This window comes from Ailuropoda melanoleuca, chromosome 1, assembly GCF_002007445.2.
Source record: "Ailuropoda melanoleuca isolate Jingjing chromosome 1, ASM200744v2, whole genome shotgun sequence".
Lineage (NCBI taxonomy): Eukaryota > Metazoa > Chordata > Mammalia > Carnivora > Ursidae > Ailuropoda > Ailuropoda melanoleuca.
The window spans coordinates 42,660,596-42,688,169 of NC_048218.1; the positions used below are offsets into that span (position 1 = coordinate 42,660,596).

The 27,574-nt window shown below is 33.0% G+C and overlaps 1 protein-coding gene across 11 annotated transcripts in view; it reads left to right on the forward strand.

Annotated features, from left to right (window-relative positions):
• EPHA6 (EPH receptor A6) overlaps positions 1 to 27,574 on the forward strand; it is an 811,316-nt gene that overhangs the window by 163,483 nt on the left and 620,259 nt on the right. For all 11 annotated transcript variants that reach the window (XM_034657115.1, XM_034657124.1, XM_034657119.1 and 8 more), the window contains one exon: positions 9,750 to 10,413. In XM_034657115.1, the coding sequence (XP_034513006.1) occupies positions 9,750 to 10,413 (664 nt within the window). The remainder of the gene's footprint in view (positions 1 to 9,749; positions 10,414 to 27,574) is intronic.

The following is a 27,574-nucleotide window of genomic DNA, read 5'->3' on the forward strand; positions in this document are numbered from 1 at the left end:
ATATATATATATATATATTATATATATATATATATTATATAGTGTCCATCTTTGTCTCTTATTACAGTCTTTGTTTTAAATTCTATTTTGTCTGATATAAGTGTTGCTACTTGGGTTTCTTTTGACAGCCATTGCATGATAAATTTTTCTCCATCCCCTCACTTTCAATCTGTAGGTATCTTTAGGTCTAAAATGACTCTCCTGTAGGCAGCATATAGGTGGGTCATTTTTTTTTACCCATTCTGTCACCCTGTGTCTTTTGACTGAAGCATTTAGTCCATTTATGTTCAAAGTAACTATTGGTAGATACATATTTATTGCCCTTTTATTATTGTTTTGTGATCATTACTGGATATTGCTACTGGAAGGGAGGCTCTGCAGTACTCCCAAGTGGGGAGACAGAGTGTGAGCAGGGGTTTGGGCAGGTCTTCCGGAGGAAGGGGGCCTGCCACGCTGGAACTGAGGCACTTCTGCCCGAGTGTGGGGGAGTGGTGCTTGGTATAAGCAAATGAGACAGGAAGTGTCACTGCCCTGCTGGTTCCAGGAGTCGGGAGGCAAATGGCAGAAAACCAGTTTCTTTGTTCCTGGAGGGGTCTCTTAGTGAACACTGTCCTTCTGGGATGCTGTCTGAGAAGAGTGAATAACCTCCCAACTCTGTGACCCAGGTGCTCTTCAGATCACTGTTTCCATGTTTGTGTCCATGGGCTATTTGTCTGCCTTCTCTGCAAGAGCAGCACAATGCCCTCCAGGCTGGATCCCAACCAACTCACTGACGTTTATGCCCCACTGGTTGCCAGAAGTTACAAAATTTGGTCCTTCCCATTTTGTAAGCCAGTTGTTACAGGGATTCATTTTCCCTGTGTGCTAGTGTGTTTCTTGCCCTTCTCTGAGACCACCGCTCCCTCCCCACCACAGCAGCTTTGTCTCCCAGACTGCCTCCACACTTCCTACTTTCTTTGATGTGGCCTCTTCTCTGCTTTTAGTTGTGGAGGTTGTTCTGCCAGTCTTGAAGACAATTTCTGGTCATTTAGGATGATTTGATATTTATCTAGTTATATTCACCAGGCAGGGTGAGGCTACAGACCTCGTACTCTGCCACTATCTTCCAGCCTAGTTAACTTGTTTTATAATTCAATTTTTCCACTTAATATATCATGGATATTTTTCTAAGCCATTAAATGTTCTTTCCAAAATGAGTTCTAATAACTAAATGGCATTCTTTCATTTCGCTATTGCACAGTTGTTTTTTAAACCTTATTAGGTTAAAATTCTAGAAGTGGAATTGCTAGATCCCTGGGTTACATACTTTCTTAGAATTCTTAAATATATTACCAAGCTTTTCATGATTGGTACCCATCAGGCCAGTATTTTTTCTAGGAAGTCCTTTTACTCCAAACTTTTTAGTGTTATGTTGTATTAGTTGTTACTCTTATTAGCAACATGCAGTTGTGTGACAGTTACTCTTTCATGTGGGTTGTGTATGTCTTAGTTACTGGAAGATTCTTTGTGTTGCCAAGCAGTTTTATATATTTTTTGTATTTAAATTTGGAAACAGAGGTGACAGAGTAGGGCTGAACACTCTAAATAGTGAAAGAAATTAAAGTGCTTGAAGAAAATTTGAAAGAGGGACTGTGGGTTACAGTTAGATTTTGTTTATTATAAAATCCAGGAATCTTTATTTTTTAAAGTAGATATTTAACAGTTACTGTTTGATAACTGACATGTATATTTTTGTCTTCTGTACCTTTTATTTATATGCTGGTTTATGATTTTTTTCTTTTCACTCCCCTTATGACTTTTTTTTTCTGGAATTTTTTCTATCTTCTGCTTTACTCTATTTCCATTTTCTCAGACGAATAGGTTCATTGATTATTTTCTATTGACTTATAAGCTGTTGCATTTGCTTTAAATTATTACTCTAAATATTGACTATTTTAAGATCTTTTAAGTAAATGTTAGAGATGATGCTAACTTTGAATGTAAGCTTTTAACTGTGGGAATCATATTTATTTAAGTATATGTAGTAACTAGCTTAATTCTATGTCCTTTTGATTTTTATCTACTTAGGAAATATGCAATGTTTTGCCTACTGGATTTATGAATTATATATTTTCATAGAAAGAATGTAATATAAGCAAACACAGAGACATGTTTACATTTTCATGTATTTCAAGAGTGTATCCACATAAAAAATATTTCATAAATTTTTCCTGATAATACCGTTATGTTCTTCTGTGTCTTAAAAATACTGTATTAATCAGAAGTATACATGATAATTAACATCCAATCATTTTTGTCTTTTACGAAGCATCTAAGTACAGAAGTACCTAAGTTCATTGAGTCCATATAATATATTTCAGAGCTGAAAGATTTATGTTCCCAGCATGACCTTAAAATTCTGTGTGATGCATCATAAGTTTTATTACTATGCTAACAGCAATTTTAGTTTATTATTCTGTAGAATATAATATGTAATATTCAGGGATACTTTTTCCTTGAAGTTTGCAAGGTGAACAGTTGTTAAGCTTTGTTATTTAGTTAGCTTCAAATATTATTTTGCTTTTTTTTCTTTGTCCTAAGAAAAGATTAATGGAAATTTTTCTAAAGGTTGTTTGAAATAACAGGGTAAGTTTATTACACTGTCTGGCTTATTGCACAGTAATGATCATCTCAGATCCTATATAAAGGCATGCAGTTCTTTTAAATAGTTTTACAGAAAGAATATAATACATGTAAACTATACCGTAGGCTGTTAATAATTTGAAAGATTAAAAATAGGGTTTAGGGGAAAATTCTCAGCTAGGCGCAGCAATGTAAAACTTTCCTTCTAATTACTACTAACTTGTTATTCTAAAATAATTTTTTAATAATGGGAAATCAGTCCCACAGAGTTATTTGAAAAGAATAGTGCCTGTGCTTTTATACTTTTTCCACTCTATAGGCACTTATATGCTGTGTTTAAGAATCATTGAATACAAATATGCAAAATTAACGAGTGTAAACTATTGTAATTTTATTCAGGTCAGACATTCATGTATGGCACATGTAATTTATATCTTTACATCAATTAATTAATGCAGACAAGTATGTTTGAAGCCACTGGAGTGGCAGATGATCATTAGACATAGTTTTACATGTAGTACTTTGATGTCAAGTTTTGACCTACCAGGAGCCATTTCCTTGGAAATGTAGTCCTGGGTAGAGTTTTAGTTTTAATTGAATTGTGGAGGTCTAATATATTTTGAAAAAACAAGTCAAAATCGATATTTTTGTGAAGTGTTAAACAACATATGGACCAGAACATAAACTAAATATGTACAGAATCATCTTACTTTGGAATGATCTCTACAAATTTATTTTACACATTACACGTTTATAATAAGAAAGCACTCTTCTCCAGATTTCCACATGAAGACTGTGCCTCTGCCCACATTGGCACTGCAGCAGACCTTTTCTTGTCATAGCTGCCATAACTTCTCTGTTAACAAATCCAGGAGATATAGGGCTGTCTTTATTATACTGGACCCTTCAGCAGCATTTGATATGCTTAAATACTTACCTTTCATTTATCATTTTCTTCTCTAATGTGTGTAGAACACCACGCTCTGGGAGAAATTTCTTCTCCCAACTTGCATTCACATACATAGTTTGAATATTCATTTATTTCATACTTTGTGTTTATAAGAATTACCAATTTATAATTTAATATACTTAAATATTTTATCTTTCAGTTAAAATAGAAAACTAATCAGAACCAGGGTGATAGACTTTACGAGTAATTAGAGCAATGTTAGATGGCTGGACTGGGTCAGTGAGTAGTCCTTTTTATATGAAAGTCCTTTTCTATTGAAGGATACCTTCTAAGCAGCCTGGGTATTATTTCAGAGTTCACTCTCTCTTCTGGTACAGACACATATTCCTGATACCATTTTCCTTTCCTTTCCTCCCTCCCTCTTGAAAACATACACACACATATAGAGACAGAGTACCTCTCATTTGTGAACCTGAGTCTTCATCCTAACTTAAAATTTTGTGTACTAGCATAATGCTGGCTGATTCATCTGATGTTTGCAGGCTTCAGTTAAGTCATCTGATATTTTTATGTTCAGCCAAGTCATTATGAAAGCTCTAAAATAAGATGATTAGTTTAGGAGATTGCTCAAAATGTGTATATCTCTCAATAATGTGTGATTTTAGAATCCTGATTTAAGAAGTAATAGGTCTCCCATTAGTGGACACATTTAGAATTGGTTTAGAATTCAAGCCTTCTGTTATTCATGTATACATTCAACAGATACATAGAACCTACTGTAATTCTGGTGTTGTATCCCCTGGGACTAAGGATAGAGTGATGAACAAAACAAAGTGCCTGCCCTCACAGAGAATACAAGCTGCCTAACTTTGTTTTAGTTCAAAGGCTCCATAGGGACCAATAGGACTTTTCAGATACTTGTGGTATTGACGCTTCTATTTTCTTTGTAAACTTAAAGAAGTCAACTCCCTCCTTTACATAAAGTGTCCTCATACATAAAACCAGGAATTTTATATGTTTTCTATATTTATAAAGTCCTCTGGAAACTAGTCAGGTATTCATGTATTGTTGAATATAAGACAGAGTAATTAAGATGAATATTTACCATACCTTTATTATAAATATCATATGTAAATATGATATTTACAGCATCTTCATTGTTCAAGGGAAAAATCTTAACTTTTTATATCAATTAAGGCTTCAGACATTCAGAAGATAGACTCTAAGAATTTTTAATCTTTGTATGACAATTTTTTATGGGAAGAATAATTTCTTCTTAATGGAAATTATCTTTTTTTTCCTATAATATTTTGATCCTGTTAATAGGACAAATGCACCAAAAATAATAAATTTATTTATAAAACTTACATAGTCTCAGCAGTTGTCTTCTAGACATGCCATTGATTCGTTCTTTTTTTATTAAGTATCTTTGTAGTGCTAATAAAAAAGTTTTATGTTTGCCCAAAGTGAAATAGAAATGTATCTGCATATGATACATTTTGCTTCTTGTTTTATTCTCTGAAAGTAGTTATCATTTAAATGCAGAGCCTTCACTTTTCTGCTGCAAAAATGGATTTATGTTATTAACTACATGCCTAGCAGCAGAATTCAGGGCACTAATTTTCTAAGTTTATGTCAGTATATTGACTCAAAGTGAATATTTAAGTGTTTCTGAGGAAAATATCATATTAGAATAAGAATGCCCCTTTAACAAGCTTTCCTTTGATTGAGGATATTAGATGCTTATGATTTAAAAATTAAGCCACTACAACGTTACGTAAAGAGATGCCTATGAGCATTTGACAACTTTAGTTTATTTGGATTATGCAAGGTAAGAGGTAGAATGTTTGGAAAAAATCAAATATGTGCCATTTTGCCAAATGAAGGCTTGTCTTCATTCTCAGCTCTTCTATTTTTATCATTCTCAGAATGATGCTGAAGGTTTTCCTCCCGTCTCCCTTTCTCATAAATTTAGCTCAATCTTGAGGAATAATTAGTTACAGCCACATCATACTGCAAAACACTTGGTAACAAGGTATACATGGAAAGTGAGAATTAGAGGTTTATCATGATTTTTTGTTTGTTTGTTTTACTTCACTCTATCTTTAGATTATCTCTTACCTTTGGAAGAAGTCTGAATAATAGGCTATCTCATTGCTTTATTAATTAATCAACTGCCAATGTAATGGTAGCTAACTCAAAAAGGCCTTTGCTCTTTTGGATTCTATATCTTTGAAATGATCTTTTGTTATAGTCTATTTTCTTTGTATATCTTTACTTTCTGTATTTATCAAAACCGCATTTTAAAGAAATAAATCAAGAAAAAATATTTGTCACCACATATTTATCTCCCTTTTAGCTTATAGCTGGGATCTGTTGCAGATGGAGGCAGAAATAAATTTAAGACTTTTACTAATTTTAATGTTAGAGTGTCTAGTAGTATTGTAGTATGTGATTTTTTAAAAGGCAGAGAAAAAAGGGAAGAGAGAAAAACAATTTCACATGCATATAAATAAGTACTTATTCATTTGGAAGGTACAGGTTAAAGGTGAAATCCAAAATATTTTTTTTATAGCTATTCATTCTTGAATGTTTTTAGAGTGCATACTTCCTTAGTCCCTACAATCAGCATATTTAACTTTGGTTTTTACTGATTTTTTTCTTTTTTTCCATAAAGCAGACCAGCCCTGAAGCTGTTTAGGGTCCTAAGGTATCTAGGATATGATCTTTCCCCCTCCCTTTTCTGTCTGGAGATACAAAGGTGAGCATGTTAGTATGAGGACAATTCTCTTCTCTTCCTGCAAGCTTTCTTGAACTATGGTTTTTGAGTAAGTAATCAGGACTTAACTACTGCTATTTGAAATTATAATTAGCTTACCAACAGCCTTTTCTATGGTGAGAAACACACTATCTGCTTTTATTTTAAAATCTCAGGATTTATATTTGAAATAAATGTTTACATTCCTGAAGAATTCCAAAGGTTTTCAGAGTGAAGAAAGTATAAATTTGAAAGATTTACATCTGCAGTTTAGATGTTTGGGTCAATTTACCAGCAAATTGTCTGAGTATTCTTGCCTAGAAAGGCTATTTGATTTCCTTATTTTGTTCTCTGAGAAAAGAAAGAAATCTGATTCCACAATGACTGTAGTTGCTTTAAGAATTAATTTCCCTGTTCTAATTTTCTGTGCCCAAAAGGAATCCAGCTTTTTGGCCTAGTTTATTTAGCTTGCTATGGAACAAAAATTTGTGTTGTGTGGGTGGGGATGGGTTTTTAGAGAACATCAGGCATAAATGGATTAAGTACTGTTCATAGCTCTTTAGACTTCCTGTCACTTCTAAGAAACATTCACTTTAAATGAGGCTGCCCAAGAGATCCATCAGTGGAGAAATATTCTTAGGTGCCATAAAACACTAAGTCGTGTGTGTGTGTGTGTACATACATACATATATATTTCTGAAGGCCATATTATGATTAAACATCATACCATGTCTATATCTGCTTATGTTAATATTTTTAGTAAACTTCATAGTATTTTAGATCTTATACCAATATTGAATATATATTCTTGTTTTTTTTAGATTCGAATTTAAAAATCTAATTTCAGTTGCTTTCAATATTTTTGGGTAAGATGAAATTTAACAGTTGTTCTGTTCTAAGTATTTTGGTACTCAAATCTGATTCTGACTTCTTTCTTAAAAATTAAAAAGAGAAGAAATACTACTGACCATTGAATATCACAAATTTAACCCAGAAAATGATGAACCATTTTTTTAAGAATCTTACAGAGTGTCTTTGAGAAGAACCACCAGTTCTCAATCTCTGTGTATATTTTGTCATTTCCTCATCCCTTGATTCAGATAACTTTTGATTCAGTGAATGTATGTTATACTGTTCTCATTCCTGACCTTTCTTTTCATCTAAACATTTTTTCTCCAAACCCATACATTTTTAAATAGAGATATGAAATGATTTCAGAATTTTTGTTTGTCACAAGAGGCAATTTAGTTTAATCTCATATTTTGGGAGAATTGGTTGTGATGAGCCTGGTTAATACTTTTTATTAATATGAAGGGGTATTGTGTGAAGGTGTTAAAATATAATTATTCAAACAGAGTTTATTGAGAAAAAGCTTCATACTTCTATATGAGCAAGTAGAGGAAGCAGTGTAGGCCATAATAATTAACATGCATTTCCTGAGAAACAAAATCAGTTCTGATTAGAAAATTTTCTAAAATTGGAATAAACCTTGATTGAGTACCTCAGAGGTTCTCCAGTGGGTAAAATCCTTAGAATTTTGGATACTGATTTTGGTAGTTTACAGATTTTATTATTTGCTTCTTTTTTCACTGCTTATATTCTGAAGGGTTAGTTTGCCTTTAAAATGATCTATGATAGTGCTGGTTTGCCTTACATTTAAGTGTAAGAGTTAGATAAGACCCATGATCACTAGGATGAAAAACATTTAGGGTGGGTAATTGCATGTATCTTCATGAGATTATTAGATAATTCCTATGTTTATCAAGGGTGTTTTGCAAAATTATATCTACAGTTCCAAAGGAACTTACTGTTTCTCCTGGAAAATACCATATGAATTTCAAGTTAGCAACTTATAAATGAAATTTTTAGATGCAGATTGTTTTTAAGGTTGCATGATAGCATAAATTCTTTGTGGAAATGTACAGTAGATATTAAAAGTGGTTAGTGTCATAACTGTCTTGTAGACTGAAGAAAGTAGCCGTTCTATTGGAAACTGTTAATTGAAATTCAATTAGTCTTGATTAAGTGACTCTCTACAGCCAATTAAAGTAAGAAACTGCAAACAGGGTGTGTTAAATAATCTTATTATAAATCACTGAAGTATGGTATTAAGAAATAAAATACTTAATCACTATAGAAAACAGTTTATTATTTCCAGGATACTTGAATAGAAAGGAAAAACTATGATGACTCACATGTTTTCCCAAAAAGGCTATAAAATTACCAAAATTTTTTTTAAATCTATTGAAAATTATCACTATTACTATACAAATAAAATACAATTACATTCTCAATTTATAATTTGGAATTATCAATATTGAGATATGTAAATACTGACAATGCCAATTTATTTCAAGGTTCTTAGAGATTTTTATTAAATTTGTAAAAAGGGATAAACAGTTTTCCTATGCAAATAAATGGCAGAATGCTCAATGTCAACATGTAGAAGTGAAGATAATGCAGTGATGCAGCTCAGAGTAAAAGCCCAAGTGCTTAAAATGCTTATAAAGGCTTTATTTTTGTCCTTTCTTTCTCTGTCCTGTTACCTAGTGTGTTTCCAGTGCCCATTCATACTGTTCCTAGATGTACCTGTATACTCCTGACTAAGTGCATTTGTACTTACTATTTTTTCTTGGCAAGGTTCACTCCCTCACCTCCATGGCATTGCTTAAATGTCACCACCTCAGAAGGCGTTTTCTGGCCACCCTATTTAAAATGGCAACCCTCTTCTCCATCTCCCTGCCTTAATCTTTCCCATTGTACTTTCTACCGTATTTTTCAATTTACTTATTTACAGTTTTTATCGTCTCTCCTCATTCGAAGCAAGCTCCATAAAAGCAGGGTTCCGCTAGTTCACTGCTATATTCCCAGTGTCCAGAATAGTGTCTCATAAATATTTCTTGAATAAATCTATGGGCTTATTTATGTCTATTTTCTGTCAGATAGACATGTAAATATTTAATTGAATACTGCTAAATATATCTCAATTTGTGGCAAATTGGATATGAAGGCAAACGGGTAACCACAGTGTGTTCGTCATCAGTCTATTTATTTTGATCATATAATGGATGCTATTTTACATTCACATAATGTACCAGGAACTATTTGCATTGCCTGCATATATTAAGTAACTTATACCTTACAACACCCCTGTGAAACATGTACTATTATCAGCTGCATTTTACAATTAAGGAAACAGTTTAAATTAAGTAGCCCTTGATCATTACAACTAATATGTAGAAAAGCAAGGTTAACAGCAGGACAGTTGGTATGTCCAGAAGCTACATTGTTAACCAGAGTTTCATGATTAAAATCCTGCGGCATTATTGCTTTGAATAGCTTTATTCATATCCTTTTTATTTATATTTCTTTGCTAAAACAGAAAATTTTGGAAGTAATCACATCTGTTTAACCACTATGGTTTTATAATCATTTGATTTATTTTTTTTCTTCTTGCAGTGGGATGCTATCACTGAAATGGATGAACACAATAGGCCCATTCACACGTACCAGGTATGCAATGTAATGGAACCAAACCAAAACAACTGGCTTCGTACAAACTGGATCTCCCGTGATGCTGCTCAGAAAATTTATGTGGAAATGAAGTTTACATTGAGGGATTGTAACAGCATCCCATGGGTTTTGGGGACTTGCAAAGAAACATTTAATCTGTATTATGTGGAATCAGATGAGTCCCATGGAATTAAATTCAAGCCAAGCCAGTATACAAAGATTGACACAATTGCTGCTGATGAAAGTTTTACCCAGATGGATTTGGGTGATCGTATCCTGAAACTAAACACGGAAATTCGTGAGGTGGGGCCTATAGAAAGGAAAGGATTTTATCTGGCTTTTCAAGACATTGGGGCATGCATTGCCCTGGTCTCAGTCCGTGTTTTCTACAAAAAGTGCCCCTTCACTGTTCGTAACTTGGCTATGTTTCCTGACACTATCCCAAGGGTTGATTCTTCTTCTTTGGTTGAAGTAAGGGGCTCTTGTGTGAAGAGTGCAGAAGAACGTGATACTCCTAAACTGTATTGTGGAGCTGATGGAGATTGGCTGGTTCCCCTTGGAAGGTGTATCTGCAGTACAGGATATGAAGAAATAGAAGGTTCTTGTCACGGTAAGAAAGAAACATTCAATTTATCATGCATTTAAATGACGTTTTTAAAAGGTAAATTTGTTTTACATTTATTTACAAATAATACATTTTCAAATGCTATTACTGGTAGAATTGATTGTGGAAGAAATTATTAACTGTAAGATAATTTCTTAGTATTTTGCCTACTAGAAAGGGTATATGAAAAAGTAAAATAAATTGTATACTATGACAAGTGTTCCTCCATATTGACTTTAGTAAGGTAGTTAAGCCATATGAATGGCTGTGTTCACCTAATTTTTATAAAGTAAAGCAACATCATAGCAGACGCAAAAAACAGAAGGGATTCAAAGTGGACATTTGCTCAACTTTCATGTTTGATGACTTACAGAGAATGTGGCATTTAAAGATAGTTTGAAAATAATTCTTTCTTTCATGTTGAATTGTGGTAATTGAATAGTACCTAGATAAGATGAAGTTATATTTAAATAAGTGAGGAATTCACATATGTTTAAAAAACATGCAGGATAGTTTATGCAGGTGTTATGTGTTTGGTGATTGAATACTGACTGTGTTAGAGCTTAATTTATCTTTTGCTACTATTTTTCAAGTCTTATTTGGGAGAGAGAAAGCGCATCTAAGCATGCACACGGACATACATGCATGTGTGCACATATGCACCTCGGGGAGGGGCAAAGGGAGAGGGAGAGACAGGATCCTGGACTCTGAGATCATGACCTGAGCTGAAACCAGGAGTTGGACGCTTAACAGATTGTGTCACCCGGGTGCCCCTATCTTTTACTACTTAGTATGTACAATTTCCTGCCATATAATAAATTACCTTTTAGTTGTAAATAGTAGTATTTGTGTAAGATCTGTCAGGAAATATTAACACAATGCTAATTAAGTTTAGAACCATATCTTTCACATTGTTATGATAATAAAATACCTATAATTTTCAAGATAGAAGATTTTTTCTTTATATGTGAATCATTTTGTGAGAGCTTATTAATCTAATAAATTTATGCATTTAAAAAATTTGCATAAAGAATATACATCAGTTCTGGTTTGGATTTACTTGTAATCAAAACACAAATATAGAAATGAAATTATGGCTTGATAAATAGTAACATAATGCAGATACTTCCCTCTTAATGGTAGATGATTTATAAGTTTGTTTTCTGTAGCACCATATTGAATTTATTGACTTCTTTGTTGGTGCTCTATTCATGTTCTTTAACAAGGACAAATAAGAATAAATAAGAAAAATAGGAAAAAACATACTCGTCATCAAAAATACATGTGAATTTTTTAAAGGTTTTATCTATTTATAAAACACTTGGGTTTTTGAATGTTGAAACTCAGTAGAGTTTCCAATGATGGTTATGTTTGTTTGTTTAAAAATATTAATATTTGCATAGAATCTATATTATAATTTTCATAAAGCATGAACCAGCTTTCCTCTACTATTTAATTATTTAAAAATGTTTCATTGCAGTTTATCAATATAGATTGAATTCAAAAGTTTTATTCAATCATAACAAAGATTTAGAATGGAATAATGAGAAATGATTCTTTGAGGGGGCTTTAAAAAACATTTCTATACATTGGAAAATAAACTAAAGAAAAATTAATATATGTGAATAATCAGTGGGATTAAGAGGATAATAAGAGCTGAGGATAAAATATTACACATACTAACCAGTAGTTTTACCACATTTGAAATTAGGTAGAAGCTGGGCATGAATATTGGTAAAGTTAATAAAGATTTTAAATATGCAAAGAATAATTCTCTGAAAGTGTGATTAGCTTTTATTAAATATTTGTATTTTTATTACATTAATCACAGAATAAGAGGTAGTGACAATTATTGATGGCTAGATGTTTTCTCTTAATATGTTTACTCTGTGAATTTCATTCTTATTTATATGCCTTAAAATTCTTTCATTTTTTGGGTAAGGATGATTTTGGACAAATGATAATCATTATCATCTTGTGTAGAGCTACTGGTGTACTCATCTGTTTTTATGGCTTGTTATCTTTATTTTAATTTAATTGATTGTAGAAACATGAGAGAGTGGGTACTTTATAAATGTTCATCATCTTCTTGTAGTGGATGGCAGAAATTGGAAGAATTAAGCTTGAATTCTAAATCCATGGCTTATTAACTTTGAAATCACAGTTTCCTTATCCATAAATAAAGTAGTGGCTCTAATCAACTCATGATAAAGTATATGGAGAACTAATAAAAACACGCCTTTCTGCTTGGTTCCAATTTAATACAATAAATTGGTATTTACTGACACAGGGGAAGCCACAGTGGATGTAGAGACCTCATTTTTAGAAAAAGGTGTCTTGCAGTACCACCAGTCTTCATTTCAGAGTACTTATTTAAGTGTCTATTTTTAATGTTTTGTATTGCTTTTTTATTTCCTTTGATAATAGTTTTTATCAGATTCTGTTGCCATCTGTCAACAACTCATTTCACAACCAAATCTCTGAATTACATGTAAGCTAAATGGCCAGTTATTTGGGACTTATATGAATAAATACATAGCTCAAATATTGTATGGTCACGTATATAATGCGAGATGTGTGTGTGTGTGTGTGTGTGTGCGTGTGTGTGTGTGTGTGTAATTGGAGAAGAAAAAATGGTAGCTCTGTATCGTTTCTTCTGGTCTGTTTTGTTAGAACATTTAATTTATTTAAGCTATTAACATTTTTGAGTACCTACTTATCTGTTAATCACGTTGGTAAGTGGTAGAGATAAATACAAATAAACCTTATGTTTCAGTTATCTATTGTTATTGAGATAAAAGAGCCCAAAACTTACTAGCTTAAAACCACACCGATTTATGATTTCTCAGGGCTCAACTGGGTAGTTCTTTTGCTTTAGGGTAAGCAAAGGTCACTAGTGCAACTGAATTCAGCTGTGAGGTTGACCAGAGCTAGAATGTCTAAGATGAGCTCTCATTTTCCAGAATTTCTTTGTATGTGGTATCTCATCATTTAAACATCTGGTCTAAGATTTTTTACAGTATAGTGGCTGCCTTAAGAGGGAGTTTTTCACATGGCCAAATAGAGTGAGTATATGAGGGGGTACCATACAAGGGGGTGAATACCTGGACGTATCTTTATAGAGAGCTGCCAATGTGATAATTTACCTTAGTCCACTCTGGAGTCTCATGATTAATGTCCCTCCTTCATGCACAAAACTCCACATCCTCCCAAACATTTATTCCATTATGTCATCATGTTGAAGTCTAGACGAGCACCATTAAAATTCAGGTCCAGATGTAAATGAAGCTTCATAGCTCAAGTTCCTCTTGACCTGAACAACTGAGAACTACCAAGCTAAGTTATTATTCCTCACACATGCAGTACACATGGGATAGGGACAGGATAACTGTAAAGATTCTCCCACTCCTTAGGGCTAGGAACACAGCAGTCACTGGTCCATTGTGATTCTGAAATCCAGCTGGATGTTGTCAGCATCTCTTATAATAAGGTCAGGGAATGCTCTTTGATTGGATCCTGGTTCTACTCCCTGGGATTGGTTCTCTGTGGTTCTTGGATTCCTTCTGTGGTTCTTGGGTAGGCCCACTGAGTCATCCCATTCCTTCCTTCCTTCTTCCCTTCCTTCTTTCCTTCCTATTTATCTTTTTATTTATTTTCATCCTCCTCATTTATAAGAACTATTTATATGTCTGCTTCACCAGGGCTCTCAGATAAAGGAGGAGTATTTTAAAAATATGTGTATAATCAAGGGTAAGAAATTTATTGATACGAATGATCATAAGGCACTGAGAACCAAGCTCTACTTAGTGCTTAAAGGTGGACACTTTTGGCATACCTACAGAGTGCTTCATTTCTTCTCATTTCTGTGAAATAGGATGGGTTTCTTCAGGATGGGTTGCAGTAGATCTGGTTGCTTTAGATCTGGAAAGTCCTAAAAAATATCTTTATCTGCCTTCGGCTCAGGGCTCAGTTCGTGATGCCAGGGTGCTGGGATCGAGCCCCACATCAGGCTCTCTGCTCAGCAGCCCCACATCAGCCTGCTTCTGCCATTCCCTCTGCCACTCTCCCTGCTATGCTCTCTCACTCACTCTCTCTTTCTCTCATAAATAAATAAATAAATAAATAAATAAATAAATAAATAAATTCTTTAAAAATATCTTTATCCCTCATTTTATAAATCAGGATACTAAATTACTGAGAACAGAATTTTATTCCCTGGGGCCACTCAGTAATTGATACTAGACTAAGAACTAAAGCCTAAATATTTTTTAGTCTGGTGTTTGTGTTTTCCCTCCCTATTTCCATCTCTTCTCTTGTTCCTCAATTTTCTCTTCCTGCTTCTCTTTCATTTCCTCATTCCAGGCATCCATACCTTTATCTTGATTATTTAACTTTTCCTGCCTATCCACCAGTGCAGGGGAACCCTAAGTTATTGATCACTCATTAGGCTCTTTTTGTCTGTGTTTATTTTTTGGAATCTGATATGAACACAATTAGAACAGAATCTACACGTCTAGTCTGAAATTCAGGCTACTGAGAATAATGTAAAAATATATGGACTTACTGGAGCTTTGATGTAAAATATGATAAATAGGAAACATTATAATGAGGTTTTACGGATTTTGATAACTTACTTGAATGGATTTGAGAACTCTTGATCTGCTATGTAACAAAAACACAATAAGCTGGTTTAAAATAGAATTAATCTATGTTTACCCATACTATTAATATGTTATGAGTAATGTATATTTATGTGAATTTAAATAATTTATCATTATATTGTCTCCTAAAAGTTGTACTACTGAATGTTAGAACATGTGATTCATTTCTCTGTAATATTGTTAAGGCATATCTAACTAGATACAAATTCTAGAAGCATAGAAGGGAGAGGTTCTCTTATTCTTGCTATCAATCAGGTTTAAATAGACATAAATATTACATTAAGCATATATGCTAAAATTTAAAATCAAATGCAGTAATTTAGGTTATTCTGTTATATGTAATAAGCAGTGTTTTATGCTTGGCTCAAGTCTCAACTTATTTTTCATAATTTTAATTTTATCTCATAGGTTTATAATTAAAACTATCATACTTGGGCATATTGGTATTACAGATTTTATTTTTTTAATTGTCTTAATCTATTGAATGAAGGGTTTAAGTTAAAAAATAATGTTGATTCATAAGGCATTAATTTATATCAAATAGTATTTCACTGCATATATTTAAGAATATTTTAACACTATGGAAGGAATAATTGGAAACAATTAACATGAAAAATTGAATGCAGTTTTGTTCAGTGTGAGTTTTGAAGTGACATGAATGTCTAATAAATTCCTCTTGGGTATTAATTGAAAATAAACCTCATTAAGACAGTGGCACTGTACTTAGAGATAATAGTTGAGTTTGGGTTTTTACAGCAGCTGGGAATATAATATACACACATATATACATATATACTGCAAGGATATATTCTTCTTTTTTTTTTTTTTTAAGATTCTTCTTATTTGTTTGACAGTGAGAGACAACCAGCGAGAGAGGGACCACAAGCAGGGGGAGTGGGAGAGAAAGAAGCAGGCTCCCAGTGGAGCAGGGAGCCCGATGCGGGGCTCAATCCCAGGACCCCGGGGATCATGCTCTGGGCCCAAGGCAGACACTTAATGACTGAGCCACCCAGGCACCCCATATTCTTCAAACCTTTAAGGATCACATGATATATTTTACCAAATTAACATTTGACTATGGGAAAATAAAATTTCTGGAACATTGAGGATTTTTTAAAAACTCTTCCTCTTTCTAGGTATATGCTTTTATTTATTTATTTTTCTCTAGTGCTGCTTTAAAATTCAGGAGGAAAGGATGGTGGCAGTTCTCAAACCATTGCATTATTGTTCACAGAGGTGAATGAGATACACAGGGCCTTTGGTGACATAGCTATTGATTTGAGTTCCTGAAGAGTGTTGTTATTAAGGCTTCATGGCTCTGTCCTCTGCTGCAGTTCAGAAACACTTATGCTCTGTGTTTATGATCTTCTGTCTAGTCATGTTATCAGAGATGATTGTGGAAGCAGGGAGCATAAAGAAATTTTGAGACACCAAGATTTGCTGGCATTAAATAAAGGGGTTTGAGGATATGATGGAAAGCTAAAAGGTGAGATTGGGATCAGAATAAAAGGGCATACTTATTGGCCCAAATAGTATTTTCACTTTCTAAAGGTTCTCAAAACTAAATATAAACTCTTACAATATAACCTTCAATTCCAAATAAAGCTGCTTTTTCATGAAGCAATTCCTGACTTTCATCCAGCTTGAGAAGAATATGATATCAAGAGGCTCCAAGGAGTCTAAAAATAGAAGGTATTATTTCCAAGAAAGACAGAGTAAAGTTAAATAATTACATTTTGTTCTTTGTCACAATTTTAAAAATAGGTTAAAACAAGCTGGCTTGAAATGATCATTTTTAGTATATTATTTTAGCCAAATTTTAACTTCAATTTTAGTACCTATCTTACTCTCTGCTGACTTAAATGCTAAGACTCATTTTTCTATAGAGGCTATCCTTAATTTTTAAAAAGTGCTTTCTTAACACAAATATTTCAAAAAGAAGATAAAATTATTTAGCATCTCCATTCACTTTTCAAACATGGTATGCCATGCCACCCACTGAATTTGCTACCAGTTTTGAAATTTAGTTCTGGCTTTTAAAGAAATAAAATTAAGAAGTTTATAAAGTCAACACTTAGATACACCAAGGTATGTTAGGTTTTTATGCTGGCTATTTTTTTCTCTTATTACCTCTTGTTACCTGAGCTTAACATTCTATTTGCTGAGATATATTTTTTGATAGATCTTTTGACAAGGTACTGTAAGTATTTAAACTCTATTTAGTGGATATCTAAAAATATCTTTATTTTAACCTCCTTTTTCAAAAATTGTTTATTTGGGTACAGAATACTAGGTGTTTATTATTTTTCTCAACATTCTGAAAATATTATTTCCCTGTCCATGAGAATCTATTGAAACCATAGTCGCTAATGTTCTTCTGACTAATTCTCATTACTTGGGAGATTATAGATTCCGTATATTTGGTCTTCGGTTACATCATGATGTAACTGGTGTGCCTTTCTTTTTACCTGATTCACATTTTTTTAAACTAAGAAAGTGTGTGTTACATTTTTCTGTTCTCTGTTTCTAGAATACCTATTAGATATTTGTTAGAGACTTTCAATATCCTTTCTGTCTCTGATTTTTTTAAAATATTTTAACTTTAGCACTAATTTCCAAGTTATGAATTTTCACTCAGACTACACCTAGTTGAGTTTATCTCATCTATTGAGTTATTTCTATCTTCACTGATTTTTGCTATTCATTTTTTTCATTTCTTGCTTTTTTTAAATTTCTGCCTGGTTTCATAATTTTTGTCTTTTATAGATGTTATTTTATTCTTTAAGGATCTTAATTGCACAAATTAATTTTTAAAGCAATTCTGTCTAAATTAATCTCCTGATCTTAATTCATTGGCTGTTTTTTTAAGCATTAGTGTCAATTGTGTATGTACTTTTAATTGTTACTTATAGTCTAACTTGTTTTCTGTTTCTGTGCCTTTTTTTTTTAATTTGGAGATTTTATAGTTGTACTAATTCTGCTCCCTGGGGTCTCATATAGAGCAAACTTAAGGGCACTAATAAATTTACCAAAGAATTCATGTTGGTATTCCTGGTTGACAGGAGTTCCACCCAATGCAATGATTCGGGGGTGTAGCCTTCTTGCATTTAGCGAACCAACCTATCTCTTAAGAGTTTTGTAGTTATCTGTGTCCAGCTCAGAAATTGTAAAAGGATATTGAAGAAGGCACATGTGCTTTTTAACCAACTCAGATATGAAGAGACACATCATTTCTTTTCACATATCAGCAGTGAAAACTAGTTATATGGTCACAACCAGCCACAGATAAGGAGGGATAAGATGTTAAATGCTGTCCCTGGTTCAGTAGTAGTCACTTTCCAACAATGATTCTCTGTCATGGAAGAAGAAGCCCCAATTTTTGTAAATACTTGGTCATGTCTGTAATAATCTGCCATTTCACCCACAATACATGTATGTTCATCCTCATATATCTGGTAATACAGAATTTTTTCCATCAGGCTAAAATACGTCTTCTTGTCAACTGGTAATGCACAGATTGAATGAAACACCACCTACCCCTAACAAAGTATACAGTGTTTGAAATAAATAAAAAACTCCCATTGAGAAAGGAGAATACACACAGCCATAGCAATGATGGGCAGTCAATGTGAAGAACCTCGGAACAGATATGACTTTAAATTCACAGAGACACTCTTACCCATTGTTCTTGATGGCCATTGACTCCACTATCTGTGAGCTTCTTTTATCATCCTGACAATTTCTGAAGTAGCTATTGGTGGCTGAACAGCTTTCATACCTGTTTTATGATAATCGGTTTGAGAGCTTGAGGGTCTACGACCACACCGCCCTGAACGTGCCCGATCTCGTCTGAGAGCTTGAGGATCATTTTATAGCTATAGGCTCTTTTAGACCAGACTCATGATTTGTTGGGAATAAAATTTACTAAAACTCAAAGTAGACTTTTAATCTATTTGTCAATTCCATGGGCCAAAACTACACATAGAAGTCCACACCCCAATGTTCTTTCTTAGACATAATTTTCAAGTGTGTCTTATTTATTAATGTATCTACTTGCCCTTCATTGACATGCTTCTCTCAATTTAATGACAACTAAATTGAGGTCATTATAAAATAGGAGTGAATAGATCTTAGACACGGAGCTGAATCTCTTTGTTTAACTTGGATGTCTTAATTTGTTTTTGGTGCTCAAGATGTTCTTTTCTTACTTTTGTCTCCATTTGAAGGGACAGAAATCATCTTTTTATAATCCTGAAAGTGCTAAAGTTCTATACTCATCTATTCCTTTTTTTTTTTTTTTTAATTTTCAATCCAACTAGTATTGCTTTAGCTCATCTGTTCCTGGAACTATCTCATTAGATGCATCAAGTTTCAGTCAACACAAAGAAATTAGCACTTGACCTGCCTTTCATGTTATTGCAGATAAAATTTTACCAAGAAAGTTACTACTGTATAATGTAGGTTTCTATCAGTCTAGTCTCCTATTACAGTTTTACATATCATTTGCCTTCTGACTGTTAAGGTAATGCCACATGTTTTAGGTTTTTGTTTTGGGTATGTGCCAGTTGAAGAAGATATATATTTTTAAGAGGATATATATTTATATTTAAAAGCTGAGAAGACAAAATTCCAAATTCTAGAGCCTCAACATGTAGTTTATTTTTCACTTACATTAGAATCTGAGGTGTCCCTGGTTGTTGACTGCTTTCCTTCATACAGAGAATAGTAGAATTCTACAGTTTCCACTTGTAGCTTCATTATCACATATGGCTTTATAGTTATCTGTATCCAATGAGTGGGAGAAGGAGAGCATATAGAGTGCATACCTTTTCCTTAAGAGTTTTGGCATAGAAGTGACTTAAAAGTTTTACCCACAGTTGCCACACTTGTAAAAATTATATAATCCATAGAGTAAAAGCTTTTTAGTGTGAACTTTAATATTAAGCTATGTATGTCCAGTACATATAATCAGGATTTTTTTATCAACAGATAAGCAAAAGCTATGTGACAATGTTACATCAAAACAAATAAAAACTGAGCTAATCGTGTTAATGTAAACATTAAAAGAAAAGTTACTCCGGGGGCCTGGGTGGCTCAGTTGGTTAAGCATCTGCCTTGGGCTCAGATCTTGATCTCAGATCCAAGGATCAAGCCCCAAATAGGCTTGCTGCTCAGCAGGGAGCCTACTTCTCCCTCTGCCCCTCCTTCCCACTTGTGCTCCTGCACTCTCTCTCTCAAAAAAATAAATCTTAAAAAAATAAGAGAGAGAAACAAAAGTTACTTGAATAAATCCAAACCTGTTTTCTTTTATGGAAAAAAATAGGATTAAACTATTTGAAAGAAGGGGCTGATTATTTCTACTTCGCATCCACAAATGGCAGCAGAGAATATTCAGGATAAACCTCCCACTGGAATATTATGTAGTGCATTGAAGACATAATGACAAAATTTTACCAGAGAAGAAAAAGATCTCACTTTTCATTTTATAGAAATACAATGTAATAATAAAATATTGTATTTATTAAATCTGTACATAATTCAGATTAAATCATATTCCAAGCATCATAACAACTATAAATAGTAAAATTATAATATCATACATCTTAAAATTTGTAATTACCTGAGAGTTAGTTATAAACTCAAATACACATTGTGATGATATGGGGAGACATCCTTAATATTTTTGTGTCCTTTGAAATAATGACGTAGAATTAAATAGATAACTGGTGTTCTAGCCTTTTAAAGAATAAGTCTTTTATTGTACTTGATTTTTTTTTCTTTTTTACATATAATACTATACAGTAGAAAAATTTACTAATAGACATAGCTTCCTATCATCATTCTGTATGAACAATAAACTTTGATAACCAGTTACTATTTTCAATCTGAGCTTAGGACAAACTATCTGTTTTCAGAATGAGCTCCAATAAATAAGGAATATAGTATTTAGTCTCAGTTTTACAGGGAACTGTAGAGTGGTGATAAATTTAAAGGGATGGAGATTTCCAATTGCCAGTTGCTATATACAAGGACTATCACCATATAAAGAAGCATGCAGTACCAAAATTGATGGGAACTCTGGGAGCATAAAAACAAGCTCTGCTTTCTCTTCAGCGGTGGACAAGGAGAAAGCATGATTTATTCCTGCTATTTGACAGCATCAAAAGTGACTACTATAAAAAGTCATGAAAACCTCTTGAAAGATGCAAACCCTGTTTCTTTGGACAGAGATAAACAACCATTGTTTTGGATAGAATTCTTGAAATAGAACTGTAATTGATTTGTCTTTTTATTAAGGTGACTAGTATCCTTATTTCTTTGTTTTATTTCTGTTTTAAAGTTAACTACAATTCAGGGTGGGTGATTTTTTTACCCTACCACAGTAAAAAATCTTATAATCTTTAGCGCTATGTTGACCAATTAAATATTTTTAATAAAATTAATTATAAAGATTTTAATTGGTAAAACTTTGAGATGGCAATAACTATGGATTATGTGAGAGCTTTCCTAAAGATTTTTTATTAATTTACTAATTGCATTATGACCAAGAGCATACTCTTCTTGAAGTTTAATTATATGTGACTATATTCACAAGTAATTTCAGATTGCTTAATGTGAACTAATTTGCCATGCATATGAAATACTATATTTAATTGTACACTTTCCTAATTTTTTCTGTAAATATCATACATTAATTAGATAATATTTTTATTCATAATGGTTGCCAAATTTTTTTAAAAGTTCTTTGGCATCTATTGAGGTGACCATAAAATTTCTCTATAAACCTATTTAGGGGATATAATAATATATGTCCTTAGATGACCCATCTTTGATTCAATAAAGTAATGTTATGTGCTCTTGATGCATTTATTACTTTAATGTTGAATTATACATTTTTCTTTAATTTTTAAAATGTTGGCAAGAGGATATTCTGCCTAATGCAATGAAGTACAAATGTATCTCGAGTGATGTAAAGAACAAAATAATTCTTGGATGAGAAACTGTGTTCCTGGATGAGAAACTTAAATATTTGGAAGATATAAATGTTAACTTAGAATTTTGAACAAATCACACTCAAAATTCTTATATATCATTGTTTTGGTCACTTTGAACTCAGTAGAAATAATTATAAATTTTACATGAAATAATACATGGAATGACATATGGATTATTTGAAAAGAATAGTAAAGGTGAGCAAGAACCCTGGCATATATTAAAATAGATTCAAGGGAAAATATTTAAAATATGTAGTATTAACTCCCAAAGAAAATTATTTGTCAATGGTATCAAGTAGAAATGGAAAAAATAGACATGAAATAGTTCAATCTGTGATAAAATAGAATTCACTAATGGGGAAAATATGTGGGTTAATAAATACAATACTTCTTACTTAATAGGGGTTGAAACTGGGGAGGGGAGAGCAATAATGATTTGGGTGTAGGACCCGCACTACCACTTCTTACTAAGTCCCAGAAGAGTTTCTTAACTGTTGAGATCATCTATCTTTAGAATGTGTGTAATTAACCTCCACTGTACTTTAGTTTAGGGAATCTATGGAAACAGCAGTCCCACAGAGAATTTCTTGCTACAATAAAATGAAACCTAAGGCAAAGTTACAACTAAAAGATGCTGATTTGTAAGACACAAATTAGGAGTTTCATGGTAATTCACAATTATGCTGAAACAATATTTTTTGAAGAATTTTAAAAAGGCAAAAGAGAAACATTACTAAAGTATGAAAGGATGAGACATTATAGCCAAAATTGTTTTTGTTTTTAATTGTTTTTTTAAGAAGGCATCATCTAGGTATTAAATATGAAGTTTGCTCAATCAAAGGAAAATCTTAGATTATTTTTGATATTGTTAAAGAAAAAATTATCAGACACTTGTTAAAGAACTATAAGGCAGACTTGATTTCAGGGACTACTACAGAGGAGTTTTGCAGGAGAGGAGAGGAATTGAGCTCAACTATGAACTCAACAAAGAAAAGTGGAAATTTATAGCCAAGCAGTAGGGTGGAGGTCAGCAGATGGAAAATTACTAAGAGGAAACATCACAGGTAAGGGATGATTCCAGCTGAACTGATCTGCAGGATTCTTGCTAATGCAGCAGACTAGGGGTGATCAGATATCAGGAGATAAGGAAGTGGCCAAATACTGAGGTTGAGGGATTCTCTCTAAACTTAAGACTTAACAAAATGCTTGTGAAAACTAGACTGTATGAACAGAAACAAAGCCCATAGCTGGGTCTAGTTGAGCAGAGGGCTTAAAGGAGCCTGACTAAAAGTTAGGTCAAGGAGAGAGACTGTCAGTATCATTTAATACCCTATAGTAGGGATTGACAAGCTATAACCTGCCTGCTTGGCATCCCAGCCCATTTTTGTAAAGTTTTTTGGAGAACAGCCAAGATTGTTCATTTATATTGTCTGTCACTGCTTTTAAGCTATAAGAACAGAGTTGAGTAGTTGCTTCAGATACCATATGGCCCATAAACCTAAAATATTTTTTTTTTACAGATAATGTTTGCAAACCCCTTTCCTATAGGCAGATTAATGTGTCCTTGAGAAACATAAATAAAATTATCAAACTTGTCCTTTTTGTTACTGAAACCCAAGTTCAGCTGCCCATCATTCAAAAGGCCGATACTCAAGAGTTTTGATTGGAAAGGAATATGAGTTTTATTCAGGAGGCTGGCCACCTGGGGAGAGGGCCAAATGCCAACTACAGAGGTTTCTGCCTGGCCTAGGGGTTTTTTAAAGGAGTTTAGAGTAGTTAATAAAGGGAGTACAGTGGTCTGTAACATTTCTTAATTATGTACAGACTCGATTGTGCCAACTACAGGTGTTATCTCAGTGCTTGGAGGTTGTGCAAGGAGGTCTGGTTCCTTAGTGCCTGGGGGTTGTGCAGAGGTGCTCTGTTCTTTCTAGGAAAGCATGCATGATCTGTAGATACACAGAAAAAGGTTAATCAACCACACAGGCTAAGGGTGCTTGCTAAAGCTTGAGGGTGCCTAGTTTGGCCAGAGGGGCAGAGGCTGCTTCATTTTGAGCCAATTCTTAGGGTATAACATTTTTGCAATTAAGCATAGAATAAAACCTCTAGTGGAACTGTTTTCCTCCAAAGTTAGCCATCTTTTTATTCAGTCGTTTATTGAAGCATCTGTGCCAAGGAATATAATTTCAAAAGCATTCATAGGGGATTTCATATTGATCTATTTTGAGAAACAGAGTTAGATTTTTATTAAAATCCACAAATATGTGAGAGATAAGATCAGTTAGTAAAATATGTAGGGTTTGTGTGTGTGTGTGTGTGTGTGTGTGTGTGTGTGTGTGTGTGTTTGCATTAGAGGAGTATTGGTTCAGTGTTGACTTTTGGTTTTTAAACCCTTCCTCAAGAACTGTCTTTGATACGAGCTTCTTAATCTCACTCAGCAATATCTTGACTAGTTGCCATACTAGACACCGAAAATGTATTTGTTAAAAATTAGTGAGTTGATAGTTTATATTCTTGTATAAAATAATATGCAGGAGCAAATGATAAGTAAAATTCAGATTGTCTTTTATTTAGAAATTACAAGAAAACAGATTTTATGTGAACTATAAGATTCAATTTCCAGGAGGTTCCCATTTTTTCTCCTTACTTTCAGACTTTATTGAACTTTCAGCAACATTGGATATGTGTTTATTAATGTAGGTCATAACCTTAACATTTATTGCATACCTATTACATCCTGGGAACTGTGAATTGCTGTGAATTACTGAGATCTGCAGCTCAATACATGCAAACCTTGCCATACAACACTGTTTAAATAATTGAGCTGCTGCTTTTACACTTACACAAAGCCCACAATTTTATATATTTTGCTTGTTATGTTATAAAATATATTTAGAATGAGTATATAAAAAAATTCTCCCCAATTTTTGATAATTCTGAAGAAGTGTCTTTTTACAAAGATAAAATAAAAATACTAATATACTAAAATATGCAATAAATTATACTGGTTTAAGGTGTAGTAAAAACATTGGTTTTCAACTAAAGTAATAGATTTAAATTATAAAGCCTGTTTGTACAATGCTTTATGTATGCATATGAATTTTTTGGGATATATATATCTTCAGTAGTGCCCCCTTGCAAATTTATTATTACTGTATTTTGTCATTCATTTATTTTTATGTTTCTTTTTCTTGCTGTCTACCCTCTACCCATCTCTCTTATTTATGCCTTTGAAGAAATCAACATAAGCTGCATAATGAATATTTTATCATTATGTTCATTATATTGAAATTTCTTATGCCATGTACCTAATTAAATTTTTCCATAGAATTTTGATTACATTTATATCGTTCATATTCTTGTCTTTTAATATAGCTAGATATAGATAGATATTCTAGTCATTCATTGTAATTCACCACGACTAAAGATTTGGAAAAATCATTTGGCATTTAATCTTAAAATGTATTTTCAGTATTTCAGGGTGAGCATTATCATCTCCTTTCTGAGGAATGTCAGTCTACCTCATGCTATTTACTGTTTGAATAGAGTCTTGCTCCTCAAATAGAAGAGCTCTTCCTTTCCTTTCCTTTTCCCTCTCTCCTCCATCTATCCCACGACTCTTCGGCTCTTCGACTCTTCTCTCTCTCCCTTCCTCCCTTCTTTTAATAATGTCCTGGAATAAATACACAAAAACTTGGTTGGAAGAAATGGAGAAATAATTGTTTAATACATGGCTTTCTGTTGATTCTTTTTTTGTGTGTATACCTGGCATTCTTAAAAAGGGACTGTGATCTTTGAACTATAGTTATTAGTGATACACAGTTTAACGGTCTGACTGCTAAATGGAAACATATCATACAATTCTTCTGCCTATTAATGAAACATTGGAGAGAATATAGCATTGCATCTGAAATGTATCTTTAAATGAACATTACTTCAAAGGTATGATCAAAGTATGTAAGAATTCCTAAAGGAGATAGCAATGCTTTTTTGAGAGAATTCCTCTCAATGTGATAACAATGATTGTTTATTTATTTAGTGTCTGGTGGCCATGGAGTAGTAGTATTTCATGAAAAATGTCTTAATTTTGCCCTGACAATTTGAAGTCCCATGTGGCCAGCATTTCAAACTTTGTCTTACATACTTATTCATAAACATGATTGAAGTGTTAATTCTAATTAAAATGATGCCTAGTTCATTAGTAGGTCTAATGAAGCCTCCAAGGATAAGTAAATCAAAATTGAAGATTATTGACAGAAGTTTTATTATTAGAGAAAAAGTAATTACCAAATCATTGGCTTTGTTGGTTATTTTCACTCCTTTTCATGGAAAATTTTAGTAAAAGTTAGGAGTTAAAAAAGAAAATATCATAAAACATCAAAAGCATTGTAGAAGAAAGTCTTACTACTTATGAAACCTCATGTTGTGAGACAGGCAAGGGTGATGTTTGTTAAATGGGAAAAATTAGTGCAAAGATAAAAACTCAAAATTAGTTTTTTTCCAGCTCTGCCACTAAAGAGGTTCTAAAAAATATCAGTAGAACTTCTCCCTAGAAACATTATGTACATCTATATTCTTTCCTGAAATATCTGGGAGGGCTTGGATTACAGCTAATTTCATTTCTTAAGACAGGAGGACCATCAGGCTCTGTCTGGACCATCTTAAATGCCAAAATAAAGATGATTTTATTATGTTTTATTTAGTGTTATAAGGACAAAAATGTCATTCAAGCTCTTCCCATCTCCAAGTTGTAACAATTATAATGTTAAAAGGAGATACATATATCTTATATAATTAACTGTATATATTTATCTATAATATAATATACATTATATAATAACATATATATAATTAATTAAAATAAATTGTGTTTGTGAAGGGCTATGAGTTCATGATGATAATCAAAAGTGATAAGTTAAAATAACCACATGTAGAATGGAAGGGGCCAGGGAGAGGAGTGGACACTGCTAGCAAGGATGGTGCTGGAGAGCATGGTCCCACATCCAAAAAGTGCAATTCCCCAAGTACCTTAAGTGGCTCTGAGTCACTGAGAGCATTACTGGGCTCACTTGACTCACAGAAACAGGCAATTTTTTTTTTAAACTAGAGAACAGCAAGGTTTGGAATTGCAGTTCCCACAGGACTGCAAGATAAGAAGAAAGAAACAGACAGAAACTATAAAAACAACCAGAAAACAACAAAATAGCAATAAATACATATCTATCAATGATTAAATGTAAGTGGACTAAATTTTCCAATCAAAAAACATAGGGTGGATGAATGGATGAGAAAATAAGACCCATCTATATGCTGCCTACAAAAGGCTCACTTTGGATATAAGGGCATGCAAACTGAAAGTGAAGTGATGGGGAAAAAAATGTTTCATGCAAATAGAAACTGAAAGAAAGATGAAGTAGCCAAATTTACATCAGACAAAATAGTCTTTTTTAAAAAAGATTTTATTTATTTATGTGACAGAGAGACAGCCAGCGAGAGAGGGAACACAGCAGGGGA